Raw genomic sequence first — 25,799 nt, 5'->3', positions numbered from 1 at the left:
AAATTATAATTTTATCCCATAAGGTTGAATAGTTCAAATTTCAGTTTTTAATTCATTCCATTTTAAATATTAAGACACAAATTATGTATTTTGTTGTGGAACTTCATCCACACTTTGTTTTGTAAATCTTCCTTTTCCATTGTTCATCCCTATCCCCCAGCACTCCTCCTGCTGGTCCCCTAGATAATATGCAACTGCCTGTGAAATTCGACCCTGTGTTAACATACTTTGCATCTTTGCTTCTCAAAACATTCTCTAATAGCAGTCCTAAAGGAGTTTCTGGTAATAATTGAAGAATACTTTAATGAGCTGAGGAGAAAAGAAATACCCCCTTTAATCCTTGATCTATCTGTCTATCTGATCTCTCTAGAACAAAATAAATATAATTTTTAACCATTTTAATGAGGAAGTAGTTTCATCACATTTTAGATCAATTGGACACAGCATTACCTGAGGACCCAGCTATACCACTCCTGGGCATATACCCAGAAGATGCTCCAACATATAACAAGGACACATGCTCCACTATGTTCATAGCAGCCTTATTTATAATAGCCAGAAGCTGGAAAGAACCCAGATGTCCTTCAACAGAGTGATGGATACAGAAAATGTGGTACATTTACACAATAGAGCTATTAAAAACAATGAATTCGAGAAATTCTTAGGTAAATGGATAGAACTAGAAAATATCATCCTGAGTGAGGTAACCCAATCACAAAAGAACATACATGGTATATACTCACTCATAATTAGATATCAGCCCAAAAGCTCGCAATATCCAAGATACAACTCACAGACCACATGAAGCTCATGAACAAGGAAGACCAAAGTGTGGGTGCTTTGACCCTTCTTAGAAGGGGTAACAAAATACTCATGGGAGCAAATATGGAGACAAAGAGTGGGACAGTTAATGAAGGAGGGGCCATCCAGAGACTGCTCCACCTGGGTATCCATCCCTTGTGCAGTCACCAAAGGTAGACACTGATGTGGATGCCAGGAAGTGCATGCTGACAGGAGCCTGATATAGCTGTCTCCTTAGAGGTCTGCCAGAGCCTGACATATACAGAGGCGGATGCTCATAGCTAAACACTGATCTGATCATGGGGTTCCCAATGGAGAAGTGAGAGAGAAGACTGAAGGAACTGTAAGGGTTTGTGGCCCCATGAGGAGAGCAACACCAACCAACCAGAGCTCCCAGGGTCTAAACCACCAGCCTGGGAGGGAATAGGGAGGGACCCATGGCTCCAGCTGTATACATAGGAGAGGATGACAGTGTCAGGCATAGGTAGGTGAGGAAGTCCTTGGTCCAGTGAAGGCTGCTGGATGCCCCAGTGTGGGGGAAATTATGGGTGGGGAGGTGACAGTGGGAAGGTGGGTGGGGGCATATCCTCATAGAAGCAGGAGGAGGGGGGATGGGATAGGGGGTTCCTGGGGGGAAGGGGATTACATCTAAAATGTAAATAAAATATCCAATAAAAATGTTTAATCAAGAAAAAAAGAAACCCAAGTGTAGGGAAAAAAGAATGGGTACTGGAGAATAAATCTAGAGCTTTCTGCATAACACTAATCAAGTGCTTTACTATTACATTATGTCCTTACCTATCCCATTAATTTTTGTAAGATTTCTGTTTCTATTAATATTATAAGTAAGGATTTCATTTCACAATTCAATTCTTTAAAATGTAATTGCTGTTAATATTAGTGACACAATAAACAGAATCTTTTTCACTAAAGGGAACAGATAGTTGAGTTTTACTAAGTTACTTTATTGGAGGGCAGTAGTTAGCTACCAAGGAAGCTGAGTGTACACAGGTACAAGAGGTTTATTGGAGTGAAATTTAGGTATTACTACCTTTGTGGGAGGGATTAGTTGGAGAATTGTATGTCAGTACTCAGCCAGCCCATGGAAGTCTGGAAGCTGGAATGGTCCTTCACAGTCAAACTGAGACAAGAGAATGGACACTTCAATCACTGAGTGTCAATTGCCTCTTAGGAGAGGCAGGGTATTGACAGAGGGATGTATCTGCTGCTGAGTATAATTGCCCAGAGAAGGTTTTATCTGTGAAATAAGGGTACCAATTATTAGTTCTAAAGTGCATTTGGTAGAGAGTGAGAGAAGTACCATGGTATCTATGTTAAGCATGTATTAATAGTTTTCTAGCTTTTATTGAGTGTCATTGCTGGGATAGTCAGCTAATATAGTCTTAATATGTACAGCATCTAATTTTCTATAATATCAAATATGGTGTTAATTTTTAGAAGCAAAATATTGATCAAGAGGTTGGTTATCTGTTATTTAGGCTACAGAGTTTTGAAAGCAGAGAGAGCCAAAGATAGGATTACATTTGCCATGGGAAAAGGGAAGGGCTGGGAGAGTTCATTAATGCTAAATAGGTGGTAATGTACGTTTAGCATGACTATAACTGACCATCCAAATATGGCTTCCTTCTCCAGCTTCATACTTGCCCGGAAAGCTGATCGACTTGCTAAACTACATAAAGACTTAAGGTAAACAATTTATACCTGAAAATCAATAATGGTTACCTATGCATTATGTTTGTTGCACCAACAATAGTAATATTTTACAAATATTCTTATCCTTAAAAACCAATTTTTTAAAAAAATATTTTCTGATATTTTTCTTGGTCAAGTCAATGTCTATATACATACATTAATTTAATTTTACATATTTGTGTTCATTTTATGTGGTTAGTAAAGTAAGAGGTAGGGTTTTCCTAGAACACTTAGCTATATAGAGCCCCTGGGGCTTAATCACTTTTCTTAAGCACCTCACACTTCTGCCTCTGAATCCTTACTTTACCAATACAATCACTGTGGTGATAAAGTTCTAATAAGGGAAAAACATGGTGTGTGTGTAGGCACATGCACACCATAATACATGAATGGAGAATGGAGAACAATTTTGTGTCATCAGTTTTTCTTCTACCTTGAAATGGGTTTTAGGAATTTAATTAAAGTCATCAGGACTATATAGCAAGTACCTTACCACTGAACTTAACCCTAACATGGGAATTTTATTTTGGAGGGATAGATACATTTACATCATAGTTGCTGACATGTGACAAAGTCAAGAGTAGCATATAACACATCCTTCTTTTCTTTTTTTCATTATACCACACTAAGCCTGACATTTTCTTTTGGATTTTCTGCCTTTCCTTTCTATTAATAATAAAATAAATAGCAGACTGAAGGTGGACATTTGATTATGATTCCACATACTGGCTGAACTCTAAAGTTCTTGTAAGACAAAACCTTTACTGAAAATATCAGTCATAAGACTAGTGGTTTTCAAAACTGACTTGTGTCTAACTCTCCCAAAAGGTATTTGGAAAGTCTATTTTCTTGAGGCTTATAGAATATGACTTAGTAGGTCTGAAGTAGAGACTGAGGATTTCTACTTTTGACCACCTGTTCAGGTGATTATGATGAATGGACAGATTTATATGTTGTACCTATAAAAGAGATATAACTATAAGATGGTTTGCATGGTACTGCTTTTGACTATAATTTTAAATATATTCTATTAATTTTTGAACCAAAGTAATCTAAATGCATTGTTCTGAGTGGAGAATGTAGCTCAATGGTAAAGCACATGTATTGCATATGTGAAGTGCAGTGTTCCATCCCTGTCACTCATACAAAAAAGTTTTTAATTTTTTTAATATAGCATCATTGCCTTCTATATATCCTCTAAAAGTTTTAATTTTAATGAGGGAATGGAAAGATAGTTTTCTGGCATTCTTGTGAAAATTTGTGTTTGGTTCATTTAATAATATGAAATGCAAAAAATCACATATTTATTATGTTTTTATTATTTATGATTAAAAGTGAAAGTACAATGAAGGTTAATTTTAAGTTTAGCTCTACTTTAGTAAAGATTTTATTATATGTCCAGAAAATAAGTTAAATACATTAAGCATTGTAGAATACTGATTAGCATTTACCTTAGAGTATTTATTGCTATCAAGAGACACCATGACCAAAAAGCAACTGGGGAGAAAAGGGTTTATTTGGAATACACTCCATAACACTGTTCGTGATTAAAGGAAACCAAGACAAGAACTCAAGTAAAGTAGGATCCTGGAGGCAGGAGCTGATACAGAGGCCATAGAAAAGTGCTGCTTACTGGCTTGCTCCCCATGGCTTGCTCAGCTTGCATTCTTATAGAACCCTGGACCACCAGCCCAGGAATGGCACCACTCACCATGGGCTGGGTCCTTTCCCATTCATCCCTAATTGAGAAAATGCCTTACAGGTGATTCTCATGTAGGCATTTCCTCAAGGGAGGCTCCTGTCTGGTAATAACTCCAGCTTGTATCAAGTTGACACAGAACTAGCCACTACAGAAATAGTCTTACTTGTCTTGGCAATATTCTTAATTGACTACAAATGACTGAATTACTGCTTAGAATCTTTTGTAACACAATAACCTGCCATCCTTTTGTGGCATAGAAAAGAGAATGTCATACTAGACTGAGCATAAAATTTGACTCAACACATATTGAGCATCTACTATAGACAAAATGCTCAACATAGAAAAAGTTTACCTTCCCATTACTTAACTGAATGATAGAGAAGGAATGTGCAGCTCACTGAGCTTTGGCTTCAACTTTTCAATGGAGAATTTAGATTAGACAGAAAAAGCAAGTAAGCAGTAGTCTTGAGATGTCTTCCTGTGTGTTAGAGCTTTTAATCAAGCATTTTCTAACTGTCCTAGAATTCATATAATCCATTTTATATTATGTGATGTCATTCATGAGTGACAGTTTTTCCTTTAAAGACTTGCTTAGCAATAGGTAACATTTATCATCTAACCTCTTCTTGACAGGAACTTTTTGTACTTATGTGATAGTCCTAAGAGTTATAGCAGTAGTGTATGCATGACAATAGCAAGGGTGATAAGCTTACATTTTCTTCTTCATTATTTAGAGAAAATAGGCTTATGTTTTTAAAATATTTCCTGGTGAAATTTACAATATAAACTTCTATATTTTTATATCTTTTATTTTACAAGTAAACTCACACTTGTATACTTTTAACTATTTGTCTCATCTGGTCTGAATGCTTGTTTTATGGATTTGAATAACATCTTTTACCTTGTTTTCATAAAAATTGTTTTGACTGCTCATTAGCCTTTAGCAAATATTTCAGAGCCATTTTCACATGTTTAATCTACATAAAAACTGAAAAGAGTAAATGTAAATCGCATATATTCAATAATTGAGATAGTCGCATTAATTTAGAAGATAGGTAATTTAAATTTTTCACCAGGAGTAGTTATGAATTTAACCTGTATCGTCTTTCAAGAAGCGATTAGCCAGGCATGGTAAAATATACTTATATATAATCCTAGTGCTCAGGAGGTTGAGGCAAAGAAATCATAAGTTTGAAACTACTCTCATCTGTATAGCAGTTCCAGGCTATACATAGTGAGACCTTGTCTATTTTAAAAAGGGAAATTCTGTTGATTCCTCATCAAATTACCATGTTGAGTCATATGATGTTAATCAGCATACAGAAATCCACTAATCATATAAGATGACTCCAAGGATTTATTGACTATTTGTTTTATAGTTATAGAAGGCCATTAAATTTCCTTTTCAAGTACCCTAGAACAGAATGCCTTTATTATATGTCCATCAATTATGACTTCTTTAACATGTTTTTATTCTTCTCTGTAGGAAGAAGAAAATCTGTGAGCTGTATGCCAAAGTTCTGGGATCTCAAGAAGCTTTATATGTAAGAACTCTCTGTCTCTAACAGGTTTTGCTCTATTGTCTTAAATTGGTAAATTAAAGCAAGTTCTGCTTCCATGGAAGTTTTAAGCAGAGAATAGAAAGGGGTGTGCTTATTTAGAGGATTACTTTCAGCAATCCAAAGGCATTAAAAACTAGTGTTTAGTACATGGAACTTGTGATATGGCATTACTTTAGGCTTTTTAAGTGCTCACTAGATAATAGGCATTCAACTATAGCAAGAGACTTGGAGCCACAATCATTATATCATGGATCACTGAGATTGGTCTGTAGAACAGAGATCCTGTGCTTTTGACATTATCAAGTGACTGCTATAAAACAAAACCCCAGTATGTTATCCTGCATTGCTGAAGGCACCATGATTTATATTTGACACACCAGACTTAATCTATGTCCAGGTTAAAGGCATACTAGTTTATTTTCCCACAAGGAGACTCAGTTCATGTCTGATTTGGTACTCTCAGGATTTTTACACTGATTCTGAAAGCAGTGAGAACAAAATGTTTCTGAAGAACCCACCAATACCTAAAGACTTTTTCCATGGACTATTGTTTGAACTGTACTAATAATAAACATTTAGAATGTGTGGTAGGGAAGTCTTGGAAGACTGTCATGTTCACCAGGGACCACTTTCATCTTAATTGTTTCCTTTAAGGAGTATTTTTATTATGCAGTTTTCCAGTTTAAGGAAGATATTTTGAAAATATGCCTTGTGCTTCTCTTCTTGTTCCCCTCACCCTACCCTTGTCACTAATACCTGTGTAAATTGAAAAACAGTCCATTGCCTTAGACACTCAAGAGTTTTGGAGAAAACCTTTCTAAAAACTGATTGTTAGTAGGGTTTCCCAAAGATTTAGCTCTAATTTTTAGAATCTGTATAAATGAGAGTATTCTCTCTCCCAAGTATTGGTATATTTCCTGAGTCCCTTAAGAAAAAGGTTGAAAAAAAATCAGTATTTTCAGTGTCTTTATTGTACAATGTACTCTTTTCTTTCTTACAATATCAGGGATCAAAGTTGGGGGCTCTGGGCATGCTAGGAAAGTGCTCTACCACACAGCTTCATCTCTAGACTGCTTTTCTTTCCCTCTCACTCCCCTTCTACTCCTCCCTCTTTTCCTTTTCTTTCTTCCTTTCTTATTTATTTTCATTGTAATGGAGCTCAGACTCAGAGCCTGGCACATGCGTACCACTGAGTTTCATCCCCACTTTATGCTTTAAATATAAACTTTTTGTTAATAAAATATATATGAGCCTTCATTGTTAGCTAGTAACAGTTTCATTTTTATTTTCTTTTGGGATTTTCTCCCCATTGAACTACAGCCAGTCCATTATGAAGAGAAGAACTGGTGTGAGGAGCAGTACTCCGGGGGCTGCTATACAGCCTACTTCCCTCCTGGCATCATGACCCAGTATGGAAGGTACTTCCTAATCACTGCACCAACTCATTCAGGGCTGGCACACATTTAGACAATCTACATTCAATAAAAACTGTGGAAATAGGCAGTGTTATTCATTGTAATCCCAGAAAAATAGCTTGTAACTCGGTAGATGTCCCCAGGAAAATGGATATCAACACAAACAGCAGTAGCAGTGTACTAGGCAGAATTGCAATTGTCAGCGCACTTGTGAGATGAGGACTACATTGTCTTGGGAAGTGTTTTGAGCTTTCCTCAACGTTTAGTCTTACACGGCTACCCTATACTCTGGTACTAGTATACACAGAAGGACACTGGCTGCATGTGTCCGATACATATGTCTTGTCAACAGAGGAGCATCAGATATTCCTCTTCAGAGCGAAGAATTCTCAGTGTATACAGCTGAGGTTGCAGGAGATGAGAGCTACATGGCCTCGGAGTCTACCTCTACTTAGAAATACCTTGTTTTACATACACTATTTCTTTGTTCTGCAGGCATAGGATCTAGAATCCTACTTGCTCAGTTTCAAGCGATAGAACACAGGAAGAAGCATAAAATGATAGCATTCTACCAGGCATTCACAGTTCCTTCATAATTCTTCCCATCTGGATATAGTTACTACTGTGGGGTGGGGAAGAAGTGACTTCTTCACCAAATAGTGTATTATCTGGTCACATCACACCTTTGTCAAATTTCTAGAGGACCAAACCTAGAATGTTAGCATTGAGTTAACATCTATCCATAGAGAAAGAAGGAGCACTTGTTTGCCTATACTTTCAAGAGCTTGTTGTTTACCTTTTGCTTCCCTAACAGAATCAAACAGCTATTGTTAGTAATAATAAGATTGATCAGTGGATCTAGTTCTAGAGTCTCAGTATAAGTCTAGATAATATAAATAGAATTAATGGGAAATTAGGCACAAGATTCTTGAATTGGAAAAAGGAATGCCAATGGGTTGAGATGAAGGCTTTTGGATGCAATGTACAGTTTAGGGGAACCACAGAAATGGCTCTGGCATGGAGAAGATAACACCAAGCAGGTTGGGGTAGAGAGTTACCAATTGAATCTATCCCTTCCTTCGTCCTGTATATCAGAATTGTCTTATAGGAAGAACCTATTTGCTCACCCTTAGCCGTTCCCATAAATGTTCAGAGAAACTTACAGATTATATTATTTCAGGAACTACTTACTCATAGACTTCCTGGGGTCTCTCTTTTGCCAGAAATGACAGTGTCTGTATCTTCCCCCTTGCCTTTACAGTCTCTTTTGATGTCCTAAAAACTACTGAAAAGGGAGTACACCTTAGACCCCCCCTCCTTACCGTTCTAGCTGCCCATTCTGTGGATGTGCATTATCTTGAATAGAAGGCAATATAATGAATAAAATGGGCTACAAATAGAAAATATAACTGTGAGATGTTACTAAGCAGTTAAATTCATGTTCTTACAGGCTGACTTGCTGGCCTAAAATAGGTCAGCATCTTCTTTAGTGATGAATAAACGTAGTTTGTTTCCCCCAGGTTCAGATCTTTGTGCATGGGTCCAGGAAACAAAGAACTGAATTTTACCTTGGGATGAGACACACTGGCATTTCCTGCTTGATTAGTTTCCCTTTCTTTTGTGGAGTAGATGAAGGTAGGGAGTGATTGGCTAGTTTCCCCTCAGTACCTTCCCATGTAACGGTGTGACCTCTTCTTTTCCTTGAAGGGTGATTCGCCAGCCAGTAGGCAGGATTTACTTTGCAGGCACAGAGACAGCAACACAGTGGAGTGGCTACATGGAAGGAGCAGTTGAAGCTGGAGAACGGGCAGCTAGAGAGGTAAGGAGGGGGTCTAAGGTGTACTCTCTTTTCAGTTGTAATTTCATCATGGGCAGCAGTGCTGGGAACTGAACAGAAGGCGTCATGCATGAGAGGCATGGGTGGGTTATTCCAGTGAGCTATAGCTCCAGCCCTATGAAAGCATTTTTGTCATCTGATCTTTTTGGTTCTTTCTTTTATGTTTATATGGATATACAGAAAGAAACTGGATATTTGGGCTATTTCATTGGCACAATTGTGCACATTTGTGGACTACACAAATATTTTCATGCCTGTGTGTAATATATAGTGATCAAATCAAGATAATTAGCATCTTCTTCACATCAGACGTATTGTTTCTTTGAAATATTCAAATCTTTTCTTCTAGCTCTTTGGAATTACATAGTAAATTGTGATTACCTTCAGTGACTCTATATTGCTATAAAATGTTAGAGTATATTTCTCCAAATGAATTATATTTGGGTATTTATTATCCAGTCCCAGTAGCTTTACTCTTCTGGTACCCTCTGGGTTTTTTTCCTACTCCTATAGGATTCACTTATTTGCCTTCTGCATATAATGGATAGTATGTATTATTTGTCTTTCTAGGCAATTTCTATGGCAGATTTCATTCATGGTTGTGTTGTCCTCTAAAGTTGTCCATGTTGTCACATTGACAGGATTTCATTCTTATTTAAAACTGAATAATGTTCCATTGTATGTGAATAACAAATTTTCTTTATTCATTCATGCATCTATTTCTTGACACTGATAGTCTATGTATCCATTTCTCTACCACCCACCTGTGGGTTCATCAATGTTTAATATGATTTTGAATCTGTCAAAAAGTATATAATATCACAGTATAATGTTGTCGTCACTTTTCTTTCAGGTCTTGAATGCTCTAGGAAAAGTTGACAAGAAGGATATATGGGTTCAAGAGCCTGAGTCCAAGGTAAGTTTGGGTACTCCATCTCTATAGATCAACTACAGCATATACACCATGTCTATAGATCTGCTACAGCACATACTCCATCTCTATAATCGACTACAGCACATACTCTACCTCCATAGATCAACTACAGCACACACTCCATGTCTATAGATTGACTACAGCACATACTTCATCTCTATAATCAACTACAGCACATAATAATTGCACTGCCCTTCATTCAGCCTCTGCTATTACTATAGGTGCAACTGTCTTGGGATAGAAATACATACTACTACAGATAGGCTTTGTTTCTTCTAGCTATAGTAAGAATTTCTATTAATGATGTATGTTCATCTATTTAGGATGTTCCAGCCCTTGAAATGACCTACACCTTCTTAGAGAGGAACCTGCCTTCCGTACCTGGTCTGCTCAAGATCACTGGGTTTTCCACTTCTGTGGCTCTTCTCTGCTTTGTATTGTACAAGTTTAAACAGCCCCGATTCTGAAGTTTTCACCCTCAGGCCTCCTGCTTGATCATCCTTAGCAAGATCAGCATGTAAAAGAAAGTGTGGATGAATTACAGCCTGTGTTTGGGGCCATTTAAGTGCACTTGATTTAACCCTCATCATTTTAATTTCATTCTTTGTAAAGTGATTACAAATCACTAGCTAATTTCCCTAAGAACAAATTTCATCCTGTTTGTTAGACTAATTTGTGTTGGTTGATAGAATAAAATGTTGAGTGCTTAATTTCAAAAGGTGAAGTGCTTATGAGGAATAATTTCTGGGTTCTGTTTTTTTTTCTTTTTGCCTTTAATACATTTTGTATTAATAATACAATTAATAGGTAATGGTTTCAGAAATAAAACACTTGACTTACTGTGACTTTTTGTGTAGCATCCAAGGTGTAAGATGTACAGACGAAAATATTGGCTGTTCCCTAGGTATCCTCACTGGCTAGTTCCATGTGAGATACACTACAATAGGCACTTCTTCTCTGGACTGTATCTAGACATGCATTGATCCTTGTCAGTAATATTCTGGGCTGATTTAAGGAAAGTAGCATTATTTTAATGTGGTCCCTGTCTGTTTGATCATAGAATTCTATTTCAGCCTACTACCTGTGTCTTCAACATGACAAAAGATTTGTCTTAGTTGATAGTATACCATGTTTTCTCAAGTGCCAAAGTACATATGAAATTTTCTCTATTTGTCGATTCAGTCAAATACAGAAATGAAATTAGGGCTCTATGTGTTAACATGACTTGCTTTAATTATTAGGTTTTACAACAGACATTAAATTTATATATGCAGACTGGGTTCTCTATCTTAGGAGTGTTGAGGGTCCAGAATGGTGCCTGTCTTTTCTCTTTCTCATCTGAAAAACTGTCAATTAAAAAAAACTTTCCAAAGGTTTTAACCACAAAGCACTTCTTTTAAAAAAATGTAAACATATTTTTTATTTAAGAAGAATCATACCAGCATATGCTGGCCAACCCAAGTTTATTATACAAGCTCTGTCCTAAATGTAAATTTAAGCCTCTAGATGCTAATGTGAGGACTTAGGGTCTTTAAAGTTTTGCCCAAAGGAAGAGCAAAGATCTAGATTTTCTATCCTGCTCTATCTTGTAATTCAAAAGCATTTTAACTAACTTAAAAGATTCAGTGATGTTTTAGATCTTCTCCAGTCCATAAGGAGTTGCCTCAATTCATATCAAACTGCAGCGAGAACTCTCAGTACTAATCTGTTCCAGTTGTGTGTATTAACGTAGTCTCGACTCATCTTGAAATGATTTAAATGCCTAAATTGGCAAGAGGTCTAAAAGTATTCATTATTAAAGTATTAAAGTATTGTTAACATTGAACTGTTGGATATTGAAAACCTCCTGAGTTTGCAGTTTACTCCCCTCTGCTTCTTAGAAAATCAATTAATCTAGCCTAATGATATCAACCATATTAAGCTACAGCTTGGGTATTAAAAGGATTTTCAGTATAGATGTGCTTAGACATGTAATGGGAGTTGAGAAACACTATATGTGAGGTTGTCTACCACAAAGTTAATGTGGTTCTTTGAAACAGAAACAAATGACATTTCAAGAGATTGACAATCCCCTTCATAGATATGAAGGCCAGTTGGCCTTTCTCCATAGTTAGGATGAGAATTGGTTTTTAAAAAGTACACCTTTTGTCATAGCTGTTAAATATGGTCTCATATTACACCAAAAAAACCCCTAAACTTTAATGTTTTGTTTGATGGTTGTGAACTTGTTACTTAATGTTCCATGTCTAAAGTTGGTCCTAGAGCTACATATGGGCATATGTATATGATTTGCCACTGAAGTAAGATATTGTCTGTGTGGTACTGAGTTTTGTTGTTGCTCTTAATAAAATATGATACCACCCTTCATTTAGATAGGGTTTTGTGTTTTGGCTAATACTTTATCAGAAGGTTTAAATGACTTCTCATAGCTAGAAGTCTACAGAGGATAAACTTTTAAAAAGCACTTGATAAATAGACTCCAAATTCTTTTTTTAAAAAAAGATTTATTTATTTTATGTATGTGAGTACAGTGGTGCTCTCTTCAGACACAGAAGAAGGCATTGGATCCCATTACAGATGGTTGTGAGCCACCATGTAGTTGCTGGGAATTGAACTCAGAACCTCTGGAAGAGCAGCCAGTGCTCTTAACCACTGAGCCATCTCTCCAGCCCAAGACCCTGAATTAACACTAGGTTTGATCTTCATGTAATGAAGGTTGACTGGGAGTAGATCAAATGCTATAACACTATAATAGGCCTGACTGGGCTGAAGGTATGGATTCTGACAAGTTTTCTCACCTAACTACCTTACAAATCCTTGAGCAGATTATTTGGGTTCTCAGCCTCAATTTACCCATCTGTGGAAAGACAATCTCATGCTTGATATTTTCTAGGGATTTTCTTCATAACAACATTATGTGATTAATGCATTCTGTTGTTATCACTATTTCTCACCACCTTTTTGGATTTCCTAGGAATAGACCGAGACGCTGGGTCAGAGCAGAAAGTTTGCTATAGACAGCATTCTAAAGAGGATGAGGAAGGTGGGTTTTTGCAGAGGACAAAGTGCAATGCAGTTGCAACTGAAAACTCAGCACATTTGAATGGGAAGGTGGGAAGGTTGCTAAGACTTGCCCCCCACCAAGGCAAGATCTACATTTTAGTCCTTTTATCAGATACTCTCTGTAAGGGAGTGTGCCTACAGACAAGACATGTCCAGGAGCAATTCATAATAAGAATCTACAACTGTGATTCTCATGTCCTAATGAGAACTTGAGATCAGCCTGTCTTCCCAACAGCTGGGGGATCCAGGATGCAGCTAAAAGTGAATAGCAAGCATGAGACCTTATAGAGAAGTAAAGACTAGATGACCTAGGAGTTGTGTGTCGTTCTGAAAAGTACAAATTCCTTTTGATAACTGCAGGCCAATTAAAGGAGCTGCTAAAGGTTTGCTTGGCATGATTAAATTGTCTTCAGGTTCCTGATTTTTTTTTTAAAAAAAAATCAATTTTATATCACCTGATTGCCAAATTGTTTTTGGATGCCTCTCATCCTCTGAGGAAAGAATCACAGTACCAGCAACCATTGAGTAAAATTACCAGGAATGGGTAAAAGAAGGTCAAACAACAACAAACCAGAAAACACAGCAAAAGCTCTCTTTAGTGACAGCCCTGGCAACACTCCCTGTTCATATGTCCTGCCTATACATACATATCCACATAGCCTAGTCATGGCTGGCAAGAGCAGTGCCAGACACCATGTGGGGACGGGTAGAGAGACTTCTTACCATTCTATAGAAACCACTACCCTTCTGGCAGTCTTTGATCTGTGCTGACTCATACAATTCTAATAGATAGGACAACAATGTGAAATAGGTTAAATCTAAAACTAATGCTGTTCACGGTACACAGAAGAATCCATAAACTCCCTAGACAGAAAAACCTAGTGAGTCCATGAAAGGAAGATGACAACATAGGAAGGCACTGTGTAACAGCAACAGATTTTTTCCACTCTCGTGGGGCTTTTGTTCCCTTTGGCAAGGCCATTTTTTTTTCCTAGTCTAAAGATAAGGCAGGACTCCAGAGATACGTGTGTTTGAATGAGAGTGATTGACTTAAACTGAAGTCAAGTTTCTCAAGGTAGCTTTGGAGGTCTCATGCAAAAACTTTGTCTAGAGAATACTTGTAGACATCCCTTAAATCATGTGTAAGTATTTTGTCCACTGACTTAACCTCCTTTACAGTCACACCTCTGTGTGAGCCAGCTTTTCCTATTAATGGGCCTCAGATATTTCCCATGAACCACTGAAATTCATGAATGGAGTGGGGAAGAATGGAGTGGTAGAGCATGGGTGTATACTGGGGGAAGGGAATGCTGTTTGATGAAAGGAGAGTGGGAGAGATGCTTAAAGATCCACAGAACAGCACACTACTGAGAACCCTAACAAGTCTACAGCAACAATTTGGAATCATTTGTTATTAAAATACTAGACTCACAATGCTTACTTTGCAGGGTTCACAGTTAAGATGAAATAATGCAGGCAAGGCCTTAGCATAGATACTCCCCACCAACCTTTTAGAATAATAGCAGACATGAGCTTGGATTTCTTAAAATCACTCAAATAATACTCAACACCTGTGTGCTAGGTTAGCCACTGTGGGATCAAGTAGTGAATCGGGCAAGCATGGCCTGCCTCATGGAGCACACATGTAATTAGAGACACCAAGTAATTCATTAACTAGGGCTTGGTTCAGTGCCCCCAAAAGGCACAGGGTACTACTAATGGAGGGTAATGGTGTAGTCTCAAAGCTCCAAAAGCATCACCATATGCAACAAGTCAGTGAACTGCCTGCAGAAGACAAAGGAAGTAAAAAAGAGATGACACAGGTCATCACGAGAAGCATCATCAAACACCAAAAGTATCAAGTGTTACATTCCATTTGTCCTATCGACTACAGTCCAATACCTCAGTCTTTTACCTACATCTCCTCTCTGCACAGCCCATTTCTGCCTTTGGAGCTCTTTGAGAATTTCACATAAAATATTTATTTATTTATTTATTTATTTATTTATTTATTTATATTAATCATTCCATCTGCTTACATCTCAAATGATATCCTACTTACCGGTTACCACTCCACAACCCCCCCATCCCACATTTGTCCTCTCCCCCCTCCCCTTTGCCCCTATGAGGGTGCTCCCCCACCCACTCACCCTCTCCTGCTGCACCACTCCAGCATCCTCCTACGCTGGGGCATCAAACCTCCACATGACCAAAGTGCTCCCCTCCCATTGATGTCAGGAAAGGCCATCCTCTGCTACATATGTATCTGGAGCCATGGATCCCTCTTTGTACACTCCTTGGTTGGTGGTTTAGTCCCTGGGAGCACTGGGGTGGTCTGTCCTGCTGATATTGTTCTTCCTATGGGGTTGCAACTCCTCTCTGTTCCTCCAGTCCCTCTGACAGCTCCCCCACCAGAGTCCCTGAGCTCAGTGTGATGGTTGGCTCCAAGGATCCACATCTGCACTGGTCAGTTGCTAGCTGGCCCTCCCAAGGAATACCACACCAGGTTCCTGTAAGCAAGCACATCTTGGCAACAGCAACAGTATTAAGTTTGGTGTCTGCAGACAGAATGGATCCCTTGGGGCAGTTTCCAGATGGCCCTTCCTTCAGTCTCTGTTCCATTTTTTGTCCCTCTTCTTCCTTTGGATAGGAACATTTCTGGGTTAAAAAGTTTGAGATGGGTGGGTGGCCCCATCTCTTTACCGGGGGCCATGCCTATCTACTGGAGGAGGTCTCTACAGGTTCTGCCTCTCCTTCTCTGCACATTTTGGCTAAAGTCATTCCCATTGGGTCCTGGGAGCCTCTCCTTTCCCTGGCGTCTGAGACCCTTCAGTGGCTATCCCCAGTTCCTCATCCCCAACTGCTACATATTTTTATTCAAATTTTTGACCCTCTGTACCTTTCTCCCGTCCCCTCCATCTCCTGATACTGCCCCACTTATTTCCTCCCCTGCCTCTCTCCCTCCCAGGTCCCCCCTCCCTCCACCTCCAGCAATTATTCTGTGCCTCCCTCAATACAGGACTGAAGCATCCACACCTTGGTCTTCCTCCTAAGCTCCATATGGTCTGTGGATTGTATCATGGGCATTCTGAGCTTTTGGGCTAATATCCACTTAGCAGTGAGTACATACCATGTGTGTCCTTTTGTGTCTGGGTTACCTCACTCAGGATATTTTCTAGCTTCATCCATTTGCCTGTGAATCAATATGATCCCCCTTTCTAACGCCCCCCCCCAATACTCCTAACTTTGTGTCATCCTCTTCTCTTCTCTTCTCTTCTCTTCTCTCCTTCCTTCCTTCCTTCTTTCCATTCCTTTCTTTCCTCACTCTTCCTCCTCTTCCTCTTCCTCCTCCTTCTTCCTCTTCCTCCTCCTCCTATTCCTCCACTTCTTTTTCTTGCCATCGTCCTCCTCTCCATCCCCCTCTTCTCTTCCTACTTTATTTTATTTTACTGGATATTTTATTTATTTACATTTCAAATGTTACTCCTTTTCCTAGTTCCCCTCCGGAAACCCCCTATCCCATCTTCCCTCCCCTGCTTCTGTGAGGGTCCTCATTCACCCACTGCCACCTCCCCACCTTGGCATTCCCCTACACTGGGGCATCAAGCTTTTCCATGACCTCTCCTCCCATTGATGTTCAAAAAGGCTATCCTCTGCTACATATGGGGCTGGAGCCATGGGTCCCTCCATGTGTACTCTTTGGTATACTCACGGGAGGAAATACAGAGACAAAGTGTGGAGCAGAGACTGAAGGAAAGGTCATCCAGAGACTGCCCCACCTGAGGATTCATCCTATATACAGACACCAAACCCAGACACTATTGCAGATGCCAAGAAGTGCATGCTCACAAGAGCCTGAGCTATCTCCTGAGAGGCTCTGCCAGAGCCTGACAAATAAAGAGGCAGATGTTCACAGCCAACCATTGGACTGAGCATGGGGTCCCCAATGGAGGAGTTACAGAAAGGACTGAAGGAGCTGAAGGAGTTTGCAACACCCCCCCCCCAAAAAAAAGAACAACAATATCAACCAACCAGACCCAGAGCTCCCAGAAACTAAACTACCCTCCTCCTTTTCTTAAAATAACTCATCTTCAATGGTGGTGACTCCCTATCTCCCAGGCCCTGTGCTAAAAGGGTGTTGTAAGTTTCTTTTAAGAAAGCACCATCTACTGGCCAAATCCTGTTCATTTCTGATGAACATCATTTCTGTAGCATTCAGGACCATTATGCTTGGAAAACAAAACAAACAAAAACAAACAAAAATAAAAATAAGAGGTGTTACCTGTACCTACCAGTGGTGGCTTTTTTTTTTTTTTAAGTAGTGGCATGCATCTATATGTTTCTATCTGGTAGCTATAGAGCTTTCTATCCCCTATTCTGTTTTTTTTTTTTTTTAACGTTTTCTTTCTTTCTTTTTAAAAATTAATCTTTTTATTCATTTACATTTCAAATGATATTCCCCTTCTCAGTTACCCCTCTACCAAGCCCCCTATTCATCCCCCTCTCCCTGATTCTATGAGGGTACTCCTCCACCCACCTACTCACCCACTCCTGCCTCCCTGCCCTAACATTCCCCTACCCTGGGTCATCAAGCCTCTACAGGACCAAGAGTCTCCCCTCCCATTGATACCAGACAAGGTCATCCTCTGCTATATATGCAGCTGGAACTGTGGACCCATCCGTGTGTACTCTGGTTGGTGGTTTGGTTCCTGGGAGCTCTGGGTGGTCTGGCTAGTTGATATTGTTCTTCTTATGGGGCTGCAATTCTCTTTAACTTCCTTCAGTGTTTCCCCTAGGTCTTTGCTTGGGGTCTCTGGGCTCAGTCTGATGACTGGCTGTATATATCTCCATCTGTATTGGTCAGGTGCTGGTAGGACATCTCAGGGAACAGCCATATCAGGCCTCTGTCAGCAAGTGCTTCTTGGCATCAGCAATAGTGTTGGGGTTTGGTGTCTGCGGATGGGATGGATCCCTAGGTGGAGCAGTCTCTGGGTGGCCCTTTCTTCAGTCTCTGTTCCATATTTTGTCACGGTCTTTCCTTTGGACAGGAACATTTCTGGGTTTAAAGTCGGGCAGATTCATACCATTCCTTGGCATATACCCAGAAGATGCTCCAACATATAAGAAGGACACATGCTCCATCCACTATGATCACAGCAGCCTTATTTATAATAGCCAGAAGCTGGAAAGAACCCAGATGCCCTTCAACAGAGGAATGGATACAGAAATTGTGGTACATTTACACAATGGAGTACTACTCAGCCATTTAAAAACAATGACCCCCCCCCCTATTCTTTGAGGTAGATTTTTTTTCAGTTAGAACTACTTGCTCCTCTGACTCTTGTGTCTGTATGAATAATAGGCAAGAAGGAAAATTCATGGGCAATAAGAGTAGTGGGATAGAAAGGGCAAGGGAGAAAGAAATCTTTAAAAGCTGCCTTATCCTAGAGCTATGGAAAATTGGGGAGGGAAGTAAGTTTGGAGAGGGTTTTGTGGTAGAGACAGAGATCTATGTGACTTTAGTAGTTTGGAAACCAGAGTTGTTTTTATTTTAGATACTCTTTATTATTATTATTATTATTATTATTGGACCATTTTAGATATATTTAATGCACCCCAGATTATTTTGGGATGTGAACAGTCAGGAAACATACAGCTAGTAGTATTTGGCATCTCAAGCAGGACCCACGTCCCCCTAGGTTTTACTTAAGGAACCTATATGGAGCTGAACCGAAAGGACCCTTAATAAGATGAACATCCAGGCTGGTAAACTGTATCTTTGGCCAAACCCACACTAAAGATGTATATCGGTGATCTTAGTTTACATTTTAAAATGAATAGAGGTGATAAGTTTGCCCAGTGTATATGTTCATCTTCTATTATATACCATTGTAACCACATGAAACAGCAAACAATAGGGCAGGCAGATGTGAAATTTCTCAGTGTGCTCAAGGATGCAGCTAGCAGTGAATGGGTACAGATTCTAGACTGTGTTGAGAAAACCTGAGTGTATATGCTAGGTAGGTTCATCCAGAGATGAGACAAATTCACAGGCCAAGGGGAGTTAATGAGAGCAAACGAGCTGTTCTCACAAGTAGCCTGACTACCTTTGCTGTGACAGCCATTTTACAGACTTCATCAAGTGGTCTATTGTCATTGTAACAAACTACCCCACACTTGGTAGCTTAGTGTAACAAGTTTATTATCTCATGGTTCTGCATTTCACAAGTTCAAAATGAGGCTTACAGAGTTAAGTTGAGATGCTGGCAGTAATAGTTCCTTCTGGAGGCTCCAGGGGAGAATCTGCTTCTTGCCCAGGCTTGTGGTTTCATTATTCCAATGCAGGGCTCTCTCTTTGTTTTGTTCCTCCTGTGTCTTAGAAGAATCCTTATGATTACACTGGTCCTATCCGGATAGTCTCTCTATTTTTTGAGATCCTTAATCACATCTGCAAATTTTCTTTGTGATATAAGAGGAGAGATTCATTGGCACAAGGATTAAGATCTGAGAATCTTTAGTAGGCCCATTATTCAACTTACCACGTGGGCCTTAGTGGTGGAAACAAACAGCTAAATGTCAGCATTGGTCTTTCCTCAAATTCTTGCTATTTCATGCATACTAACATGGAGGAACACAGAAAACTTTGGATGATTTTAAACTTCATGGAATCTGCCCTGCTCTACTCAACACCTAGCTCTACTGTCTTCCACATTCATGCATGGACACACACACACACACACACACACACACACACACACACACACACACCACTCAGATTTTTAACAATTTTCCAGTTTTGTCTTTAACATTAAAAATGGCTGAGATCTGGCATCCTGAGGTAGAGCATATTCTACCTTCCTAAATACAGAACTGCCCTCTAATTTTGACCTTTAATAAACTAGAGGCAAGAAATGTTTATACACCAATGACAGTGAATTCCTTTCAGACTGCACATAATGGCAGAGCCCCAAACAAGAGCATGTACATGTACACTGCCCAAAAATGTCAGAAGACGGGCCAAGCAATCAAACTGAAGTTCATCAGATGCAGCAGCTTGGCAGGGGGTGGGGCAGGGCAGGGCTTTACAGTGGTAGGGGTTAATGTGTATGTGGTTTTTTTCTCTTCCACTTCCTGTTCCTCCTCCTCTACATTCTCTTGAATTTTTTTCTTTTCTTTTTCTTTTTGGGGTTGAGTTGGGAAGAAGGAGCATAGGGCCTGGTGTGTAGCCCAGTTAGACCTTCAACATACCTTGATGCTAGCTACCAGTGACCTTGAATTTCAAATTCTCCTGTCTCCACTTCCTATGTTCTAGAATTACAGATGTGCAACACTATACCGGGTGTCTTAAGACAGAGAACTAGGGAAAGACCTAAGGGGTTTTCAACTGGGGCTAGGTTATTTTTTTTTTTAAGTCCTGTTTAGCAAGGCAGAAAACTGGTTTGAATTTGAAGAGTTTATGACATAGCTGTAGGCAGAGTGAGGTTGAGGTCTCAAGCCCCAGTAAGCAAACCATTAGCCACTATAAAGAAACCACTGTTTAAATTTAGTTAACTCTTTTACTTTTTCATTAATTGTTGTTTCATGGATATATGTATATGCATATACATTTCTAAATATAACCTGCTTAGTCTGTAGAATGTTACTTGCATGTATGTTTTCGGGACTGACTATTTGGTATTGGATAACCAATTGTTGTGCTCCTCCCTAGTGAAGACTGCTTCTCCCACTCCCAGCATTCCATAGTTGCCTGTAGTTCATTGTGTATGGTTTAAGCCTCCCATCTGCTTTAGCATGTCTACTGATGTCATCCTTCTTCAGCTCACATTTGGACAGTCATATAGGTGAGACTTTTTGAGTATAGCTTCTGATGTTACTAGGATACACAATCTCACAGCAAATTCCCTGATCTTAGCACTCTCACAATCTGTCTGCCCCCTCTTCTGTAATGATCTTTGACCCTTAGATGCAGGAGCATTTTGTAGATGTATCTATTAGAAATGGGTTCTACAACTCTGAATTTTGATTGATTGTCATTTTTGTAGTGGTCTCTGTCTCTTACAAAGAGTTTTCCTTGGTGGGGAATAAACACTATCCTTACCTCTAAGTATAAGGACAGTGTTTATAGATGATTGCTAGTGGTTATGTCTATTTAGTAAATTAGTGATTGTAGATTCTCCTGTTACTAGTACCAGGCATGAATTCCATCTTATTGAGTGGGTCTTAAGTCCAATTAGAGAATTGTTGGTTACCATTAAATTATGTGTGCCGCTATTATCCTGCCATGATGGTCATTGATGTGGTTCATAAGCATCATAGCTTAGTGGGATTGTTGGTTACTTCCCTCCTTGGGAAGCTAGCATGACACATTGTGGTACCATGAAAACTAGTCCTCATGGACAAGGCTTTCAAGTGACTTCTAACTCGGGGAACTTTGTGTCTGAATTTCATGGTGTCTTCAAAAGTAGGGACTTATCTTTCACCTCTGGGTAAAAACCAAGGCAATAGCAATAGCTTGTAATATTTTGGGAGCCTCTTGGACAACCCAGACTTGCAACTCAAAGGAGGGCTTCTCAGAACTGTCGTTGGGGTCTGATGCTCTTTAGCTCTTGGAGGGAGCATTTTTAGCCCAAATGAGAAATAAACTCTATTTATACCCTAACTTCTGTGTTTTATAGTTATTTTCAGTAGGTAGTTAATAGTATACTTTATGATATTCTTAGACATCTTTCCTGTTATTTTACTCTCCTTTCTCCTTCTGTATTTGTCTGTCTCTCTCTCCTCCCTAATTAGAGCCTGTTTTCCCCATCAGTTCACTCGTAGCTTTCCATTCCTCTATCCATTGCTCCCCCATCCCCCAGCTCCGGCAATGGGCCCGTTTTACTTTCCTGGTTTCTGAGTTACTCCAGAAAATATACTCACACCAGAAGATTTGGTGCTAGGAACCTCCAGTGAAAGAGAACATATGCCATTTGGTTTTCTGAGTTTGGGTTATATCATTCAATATGATCCTTTCTAATTCCATCTCTTTTTTTTTTTAAGTCGTTTTAAAAATTATCTTTAATCTTTGTTTTTACATTCCAGTCATTATCTCTCTCCCAGTCTGCCCTCTGACAGTTCCTCATCCCATTCCTCCTCCCCCATCTCCAAGAAGATGTCCCCACCTCCCACCCAACTCCACCCCACTCCACCCTACCTGACCCCACCCCACCAAGGCCTTCCTACTCCCCGTGGCCTTAAGTCTCTGAGAGTTTGGAGCTTCTCTCACTGAGGCCAGACCAGGCAGTCCTCTGCTGTATATGTGTGGGGGACCAGCTAGTGTATGCTACTGGTTGGTGGCTCACTGTCTGAGGGATCTCGGAGATCCAGGTTTGTTGAGACTGTTTGTCTTCCTATGAGGTCACCCTCCTCCTCAGTTTCTTCCACTCTTTCCCTAATTTAACCACAGTCCCCCCCACACACACTTTAGTCCATTTGTTGGGTGTAAGTATCTGCATCTGTCTAGGTCAGCTGCTTGTTGGGCCTTTTGGAAGGCAGGCATGCTAGGCTCCTGTCTGTAAGCACACCATAGCACCAGTAATAGAGTTAAGCCTTGGAGCCTCCCCTTGAGATGGATCCCAATTTGGGCTGGTCACTGGACCTCCTTTCCCTCAGGCTCTTCTTCATTTTTGTCCCTGCAGTTCTTTCAGACAGGAACAATTCTGGGTCAGAGTCTTTGACTCTGGGATGGCAACCCCAACCCTCATTTGATGCCCTGTCTTTCTACTGGAAGTGGACTCTACAAGTTCCTTCTCCCCACTATAGGGCATTTCATCTAAGGTCCCTCCCTTTAATTCCTGAGAGTCTGCTACCTACCAGGTCTCTGGTACATTCTGCAGGGTCCCCCCACCTCCTACCTCCTGGAGTTGCCTGTTTCCATTCTTTCTGTTGGCCCTCAGGACTTCAGTCCTGTTCCCCTCACCTAATACCTGACCAGGTTCCCCTCTTCCTCTCTTGCCTAACTTAATCATCTCTAGCTCTATGAATGCTGTCACAAATCATAGAGTTTCATCCCCCTTTTATGGCTGAATAAGTAGCCTATGGTGTGATATGTAATCCACTTTTTTTATTCATCAGTCAATAGACATATAGTTTCTTTTCATTTCTTAGTTATTCTGAATAGTGATGTAATAAACATAGGAGTATGCATTTAGCTTTGACATTTCATTTTCTTCAGATACATATCTCTCACCATATATAAAACTCAAGATGGATTAAAGACAAATATGAACTCTACATGTGAGATCATACAAGGGCATTGAGATGAGCAGGAATTGTTTTGTTAGGAGCTCGAAAGCACTGAAACAAACGTTAAAGGCTACACAGCAACAACGGAAACCCAACAGAATGAAGAATGAAAGAAACTACTAGCACACTCTATCTGACAAAGGATTAGCATCTGAAATACATAAGGAACTCAGGATAACAGCAAAAAGCGAAGAAAAACAAAAGCCATAATTGTATAAAAAGTAGACGATATTCCTAAACAGAAATTTCTCAAAAGAGGATCCACAGACAAGTGGCCAACAAGTCTATGTGGAAAAGAAAAGTACTCAGTATCACTCACCAGCAGGGAAATGCAAATGAAAACCGTGGCCAGGTACCATTTCATTTCAGATAAAATAGCTATCATCAAAGGGGAGATCCCCACACCCACATAAAAGCTCACCACTATCTGACACCCTAGTCCCAGGGCATCTGACATCCTCTTCTAGCCTCCATAGACGCTGCATGAATTTGGTGCATAGACATACATGCAAGGAAAACACTTGCACACATAAAATAAGTTTTAAAAGGAGAGCATGCTGTTTTGTTTTTTACATGTAACACCAAACCAAAGTCACTTAGTATTTTTAGATGCACATTTGAATTTACTAGTCTCAAACAGATACTTTCTTTTGTTTGTTTTTTAAAAATATTTATCTTATGTGTATGAGTGTGGGAGTGTATTTATGAGTACCCAGTTGCCACGAAGACAAGAAGAAGATGTCAAATCTCCTGTAACTAGAGTTACAGAGGGTAGTGAGCACTATGTGGGTTCTAGAAACTGAACCAGGGTCCCCTGCAAGAGCAAGAAGTGCTCTGATGTACTGAGCCATCTCTCCAGCCACCACCTTCTCCATCCCTAAGCATTTTCTTTAGGAACAGGTTAGTTGGCCTCCTTTGAAGGAGAATGCAAATGTAAAAAGTTCACATTTCCAGAGATATCTAGGCCTGGTTTTTAATCTTGATTTTTGACTATATGTTTTTCTTATGTGAACATTTAATAGGATGATGAAGACAAAACTATTAGTAACAATAAATTTTGACCACAAAAATTAAGTTTGTGGTCCAGTATTGTTCCTATGTGTAAACTATATCTTGAGTTATTTCTCTTCTCATTTTGCAAGCTCTCTTGTGAGTTATTGCTTACGAAAATCTGTCCTAGATACCCTTTAACCAAGCAGTCCAAATGATCCCTTCACATTTGGGGGCTGGGAATTGGAGATTGAGTCCAGGCCAGTATGCATACTAACTAAGCACTATAAACGAAGTTATTTCCTCAGTCATCTATTTCTCCAGTTTTGAAAACTCAGTGAGTAAAGGCCACTTGCCTCCAAGCATGATAATTTGAGCTTGATCTCCTGGACCTACAATGTGAAAAGTGAGAATCAACTCTTGTAAATTGTCCTCTGAGCTCCACACCCATGCCATAGCATATGTGTGCCCTGCCCCACCCCTGTGGCTAAATAAATGTAGTAAATTTAACCACATTTTTTTTTTGAGATAGGCTGTTGTTATGTAGTGCTGGCTGGCCTCAAACTGTCATCCTTAGTTAGTTTCCCAAGATCCTGGGACTGTGGGCATGTAGGATTGTAGTACAGTTCCTAATAGCCTGTCAGCTCAGGCTCAAGGACTGTCACAGCTACTCTTTTGAACTTTGCACCTAATATACCGTGGCTGCCAAGGCTCTATACACTCTATTCTCATTTGCTTCCCCGGACTTGTCTTAAACCTTCCAGAGTGCTAGTTCTCATAAATCCTCTGATAGGTTCAGTCTTTTTTTGTCTGTGGAAGATTCTTTATTTTATGCCTCAGACAGTCCTTTAGGTGACTGATGAAATATCAGTTCCTGAGAGATACACCTTCAGCAGTCCCTCCTTTGCAGTTATTTCTCCACCATGGCCAGTAAGCCTTGCTTCTACTCCTGATTCATCATCATCTGCAGTTTTTACATTAAGTTTAATGGTTCCTGTATGGAATACCAGCTTTCTGGAAGTCAAGGCAGGAGGATGGCTGTTTTGGAGGAAATGGAAATCAAAACCACAATAAAGCATCATTTCACTCTAGTTAGAATAGTCATCCTCAAAAAGGAGAACATACTGGTTTTAGTTGAACTTATTGCTTTATGTCTCCTCACGTGATAGTCCCTATGTGTGTGGCTATTCAAAGATTTCCAGCCTTTTAGACATAAATATATGGTCTCTAGTGGCTACAGTTCTGAGTTGCTCACTTCCAGACATGCGACAACCTTATCCATCTACCCAGTATGCTATAGAAATGCATTCCTTTATTTTTCTATAGGATACGATGTTGGTAAGTTTGGCCTGAAGCCGGGATTTTTAGTACAGACAAAAATATAAGCAAACAATGGTCAAGAATCAGAATTGATATTCAGGATTTACTAGGAAACATTACTCACATGCAAAACATTAAAAGCTACTATCATTACCTAGGATCACAATTTTATATGGTG

The 25,799-nt window shown here is 39.6% G+C and overlaps 1 protein-coding gene across 1 annotated transcript in view; it reads left to right on the top strand.

Moving 5' to 3' along the window:
- LOC117694748 (amine oxidase [flavin-containing] A) overlaps positions 1-12,331 on the top strand; it is a 58,883-nt gene extending 46,552 nt beyond the window's left edge. Inside the window, exons 10-15 of the mRNA XM_034485724.2 lie at positions 2,455-2,508; positions 5,703-5,760; positions 7,099-7,196; positions 8,901-9,012; positions 9,884-9,946; positions 10,288-12,331. Coding sequence (XP_034341615.2) covers positions 2,455-2,508; positions 5,703-5,760; positions 7,099-7,196; positions 8,901-9,012; positions 9,884-9,946; positions 10,288-10,431 — 529 coding nt within the window. The 3' untranslated portion in view covers positions 10,432-12,331. The remainder of the gene's footprint in view (positions 1-2,454; positions 2,509-5,702; positions 5,761-7,098; positions 7,197-8,900; positions 9,013-9,883; positions 9,947-10,287) is intronic.
- The last annotated feature ends 13,468 nt before the right edge of the window (positions 12,332-25,799 follow it).

The sequence above is a fragment of the Arvicanthis niloticus genome, chromosome X (genome assembly GCF_011762505.2).
Source record: "Arvicanthis niloticus isolate mArvNil1 chromosome X, mArvNil1.pat.X, whole genome shotgun sequence".
In the NCBI taxonomy this organism is placed as follows: Eukaryota; Metazoa; Chordata; class Mammalia; order Rodentia; family Muridae; genus Arvicanthis; species Arvicanthis niloticus.
The sequence above is the reverse complement of the archived record's forward strand: the minus strand, read 5'-3'. Positions and strand labels throughout refer to the sequence as shown.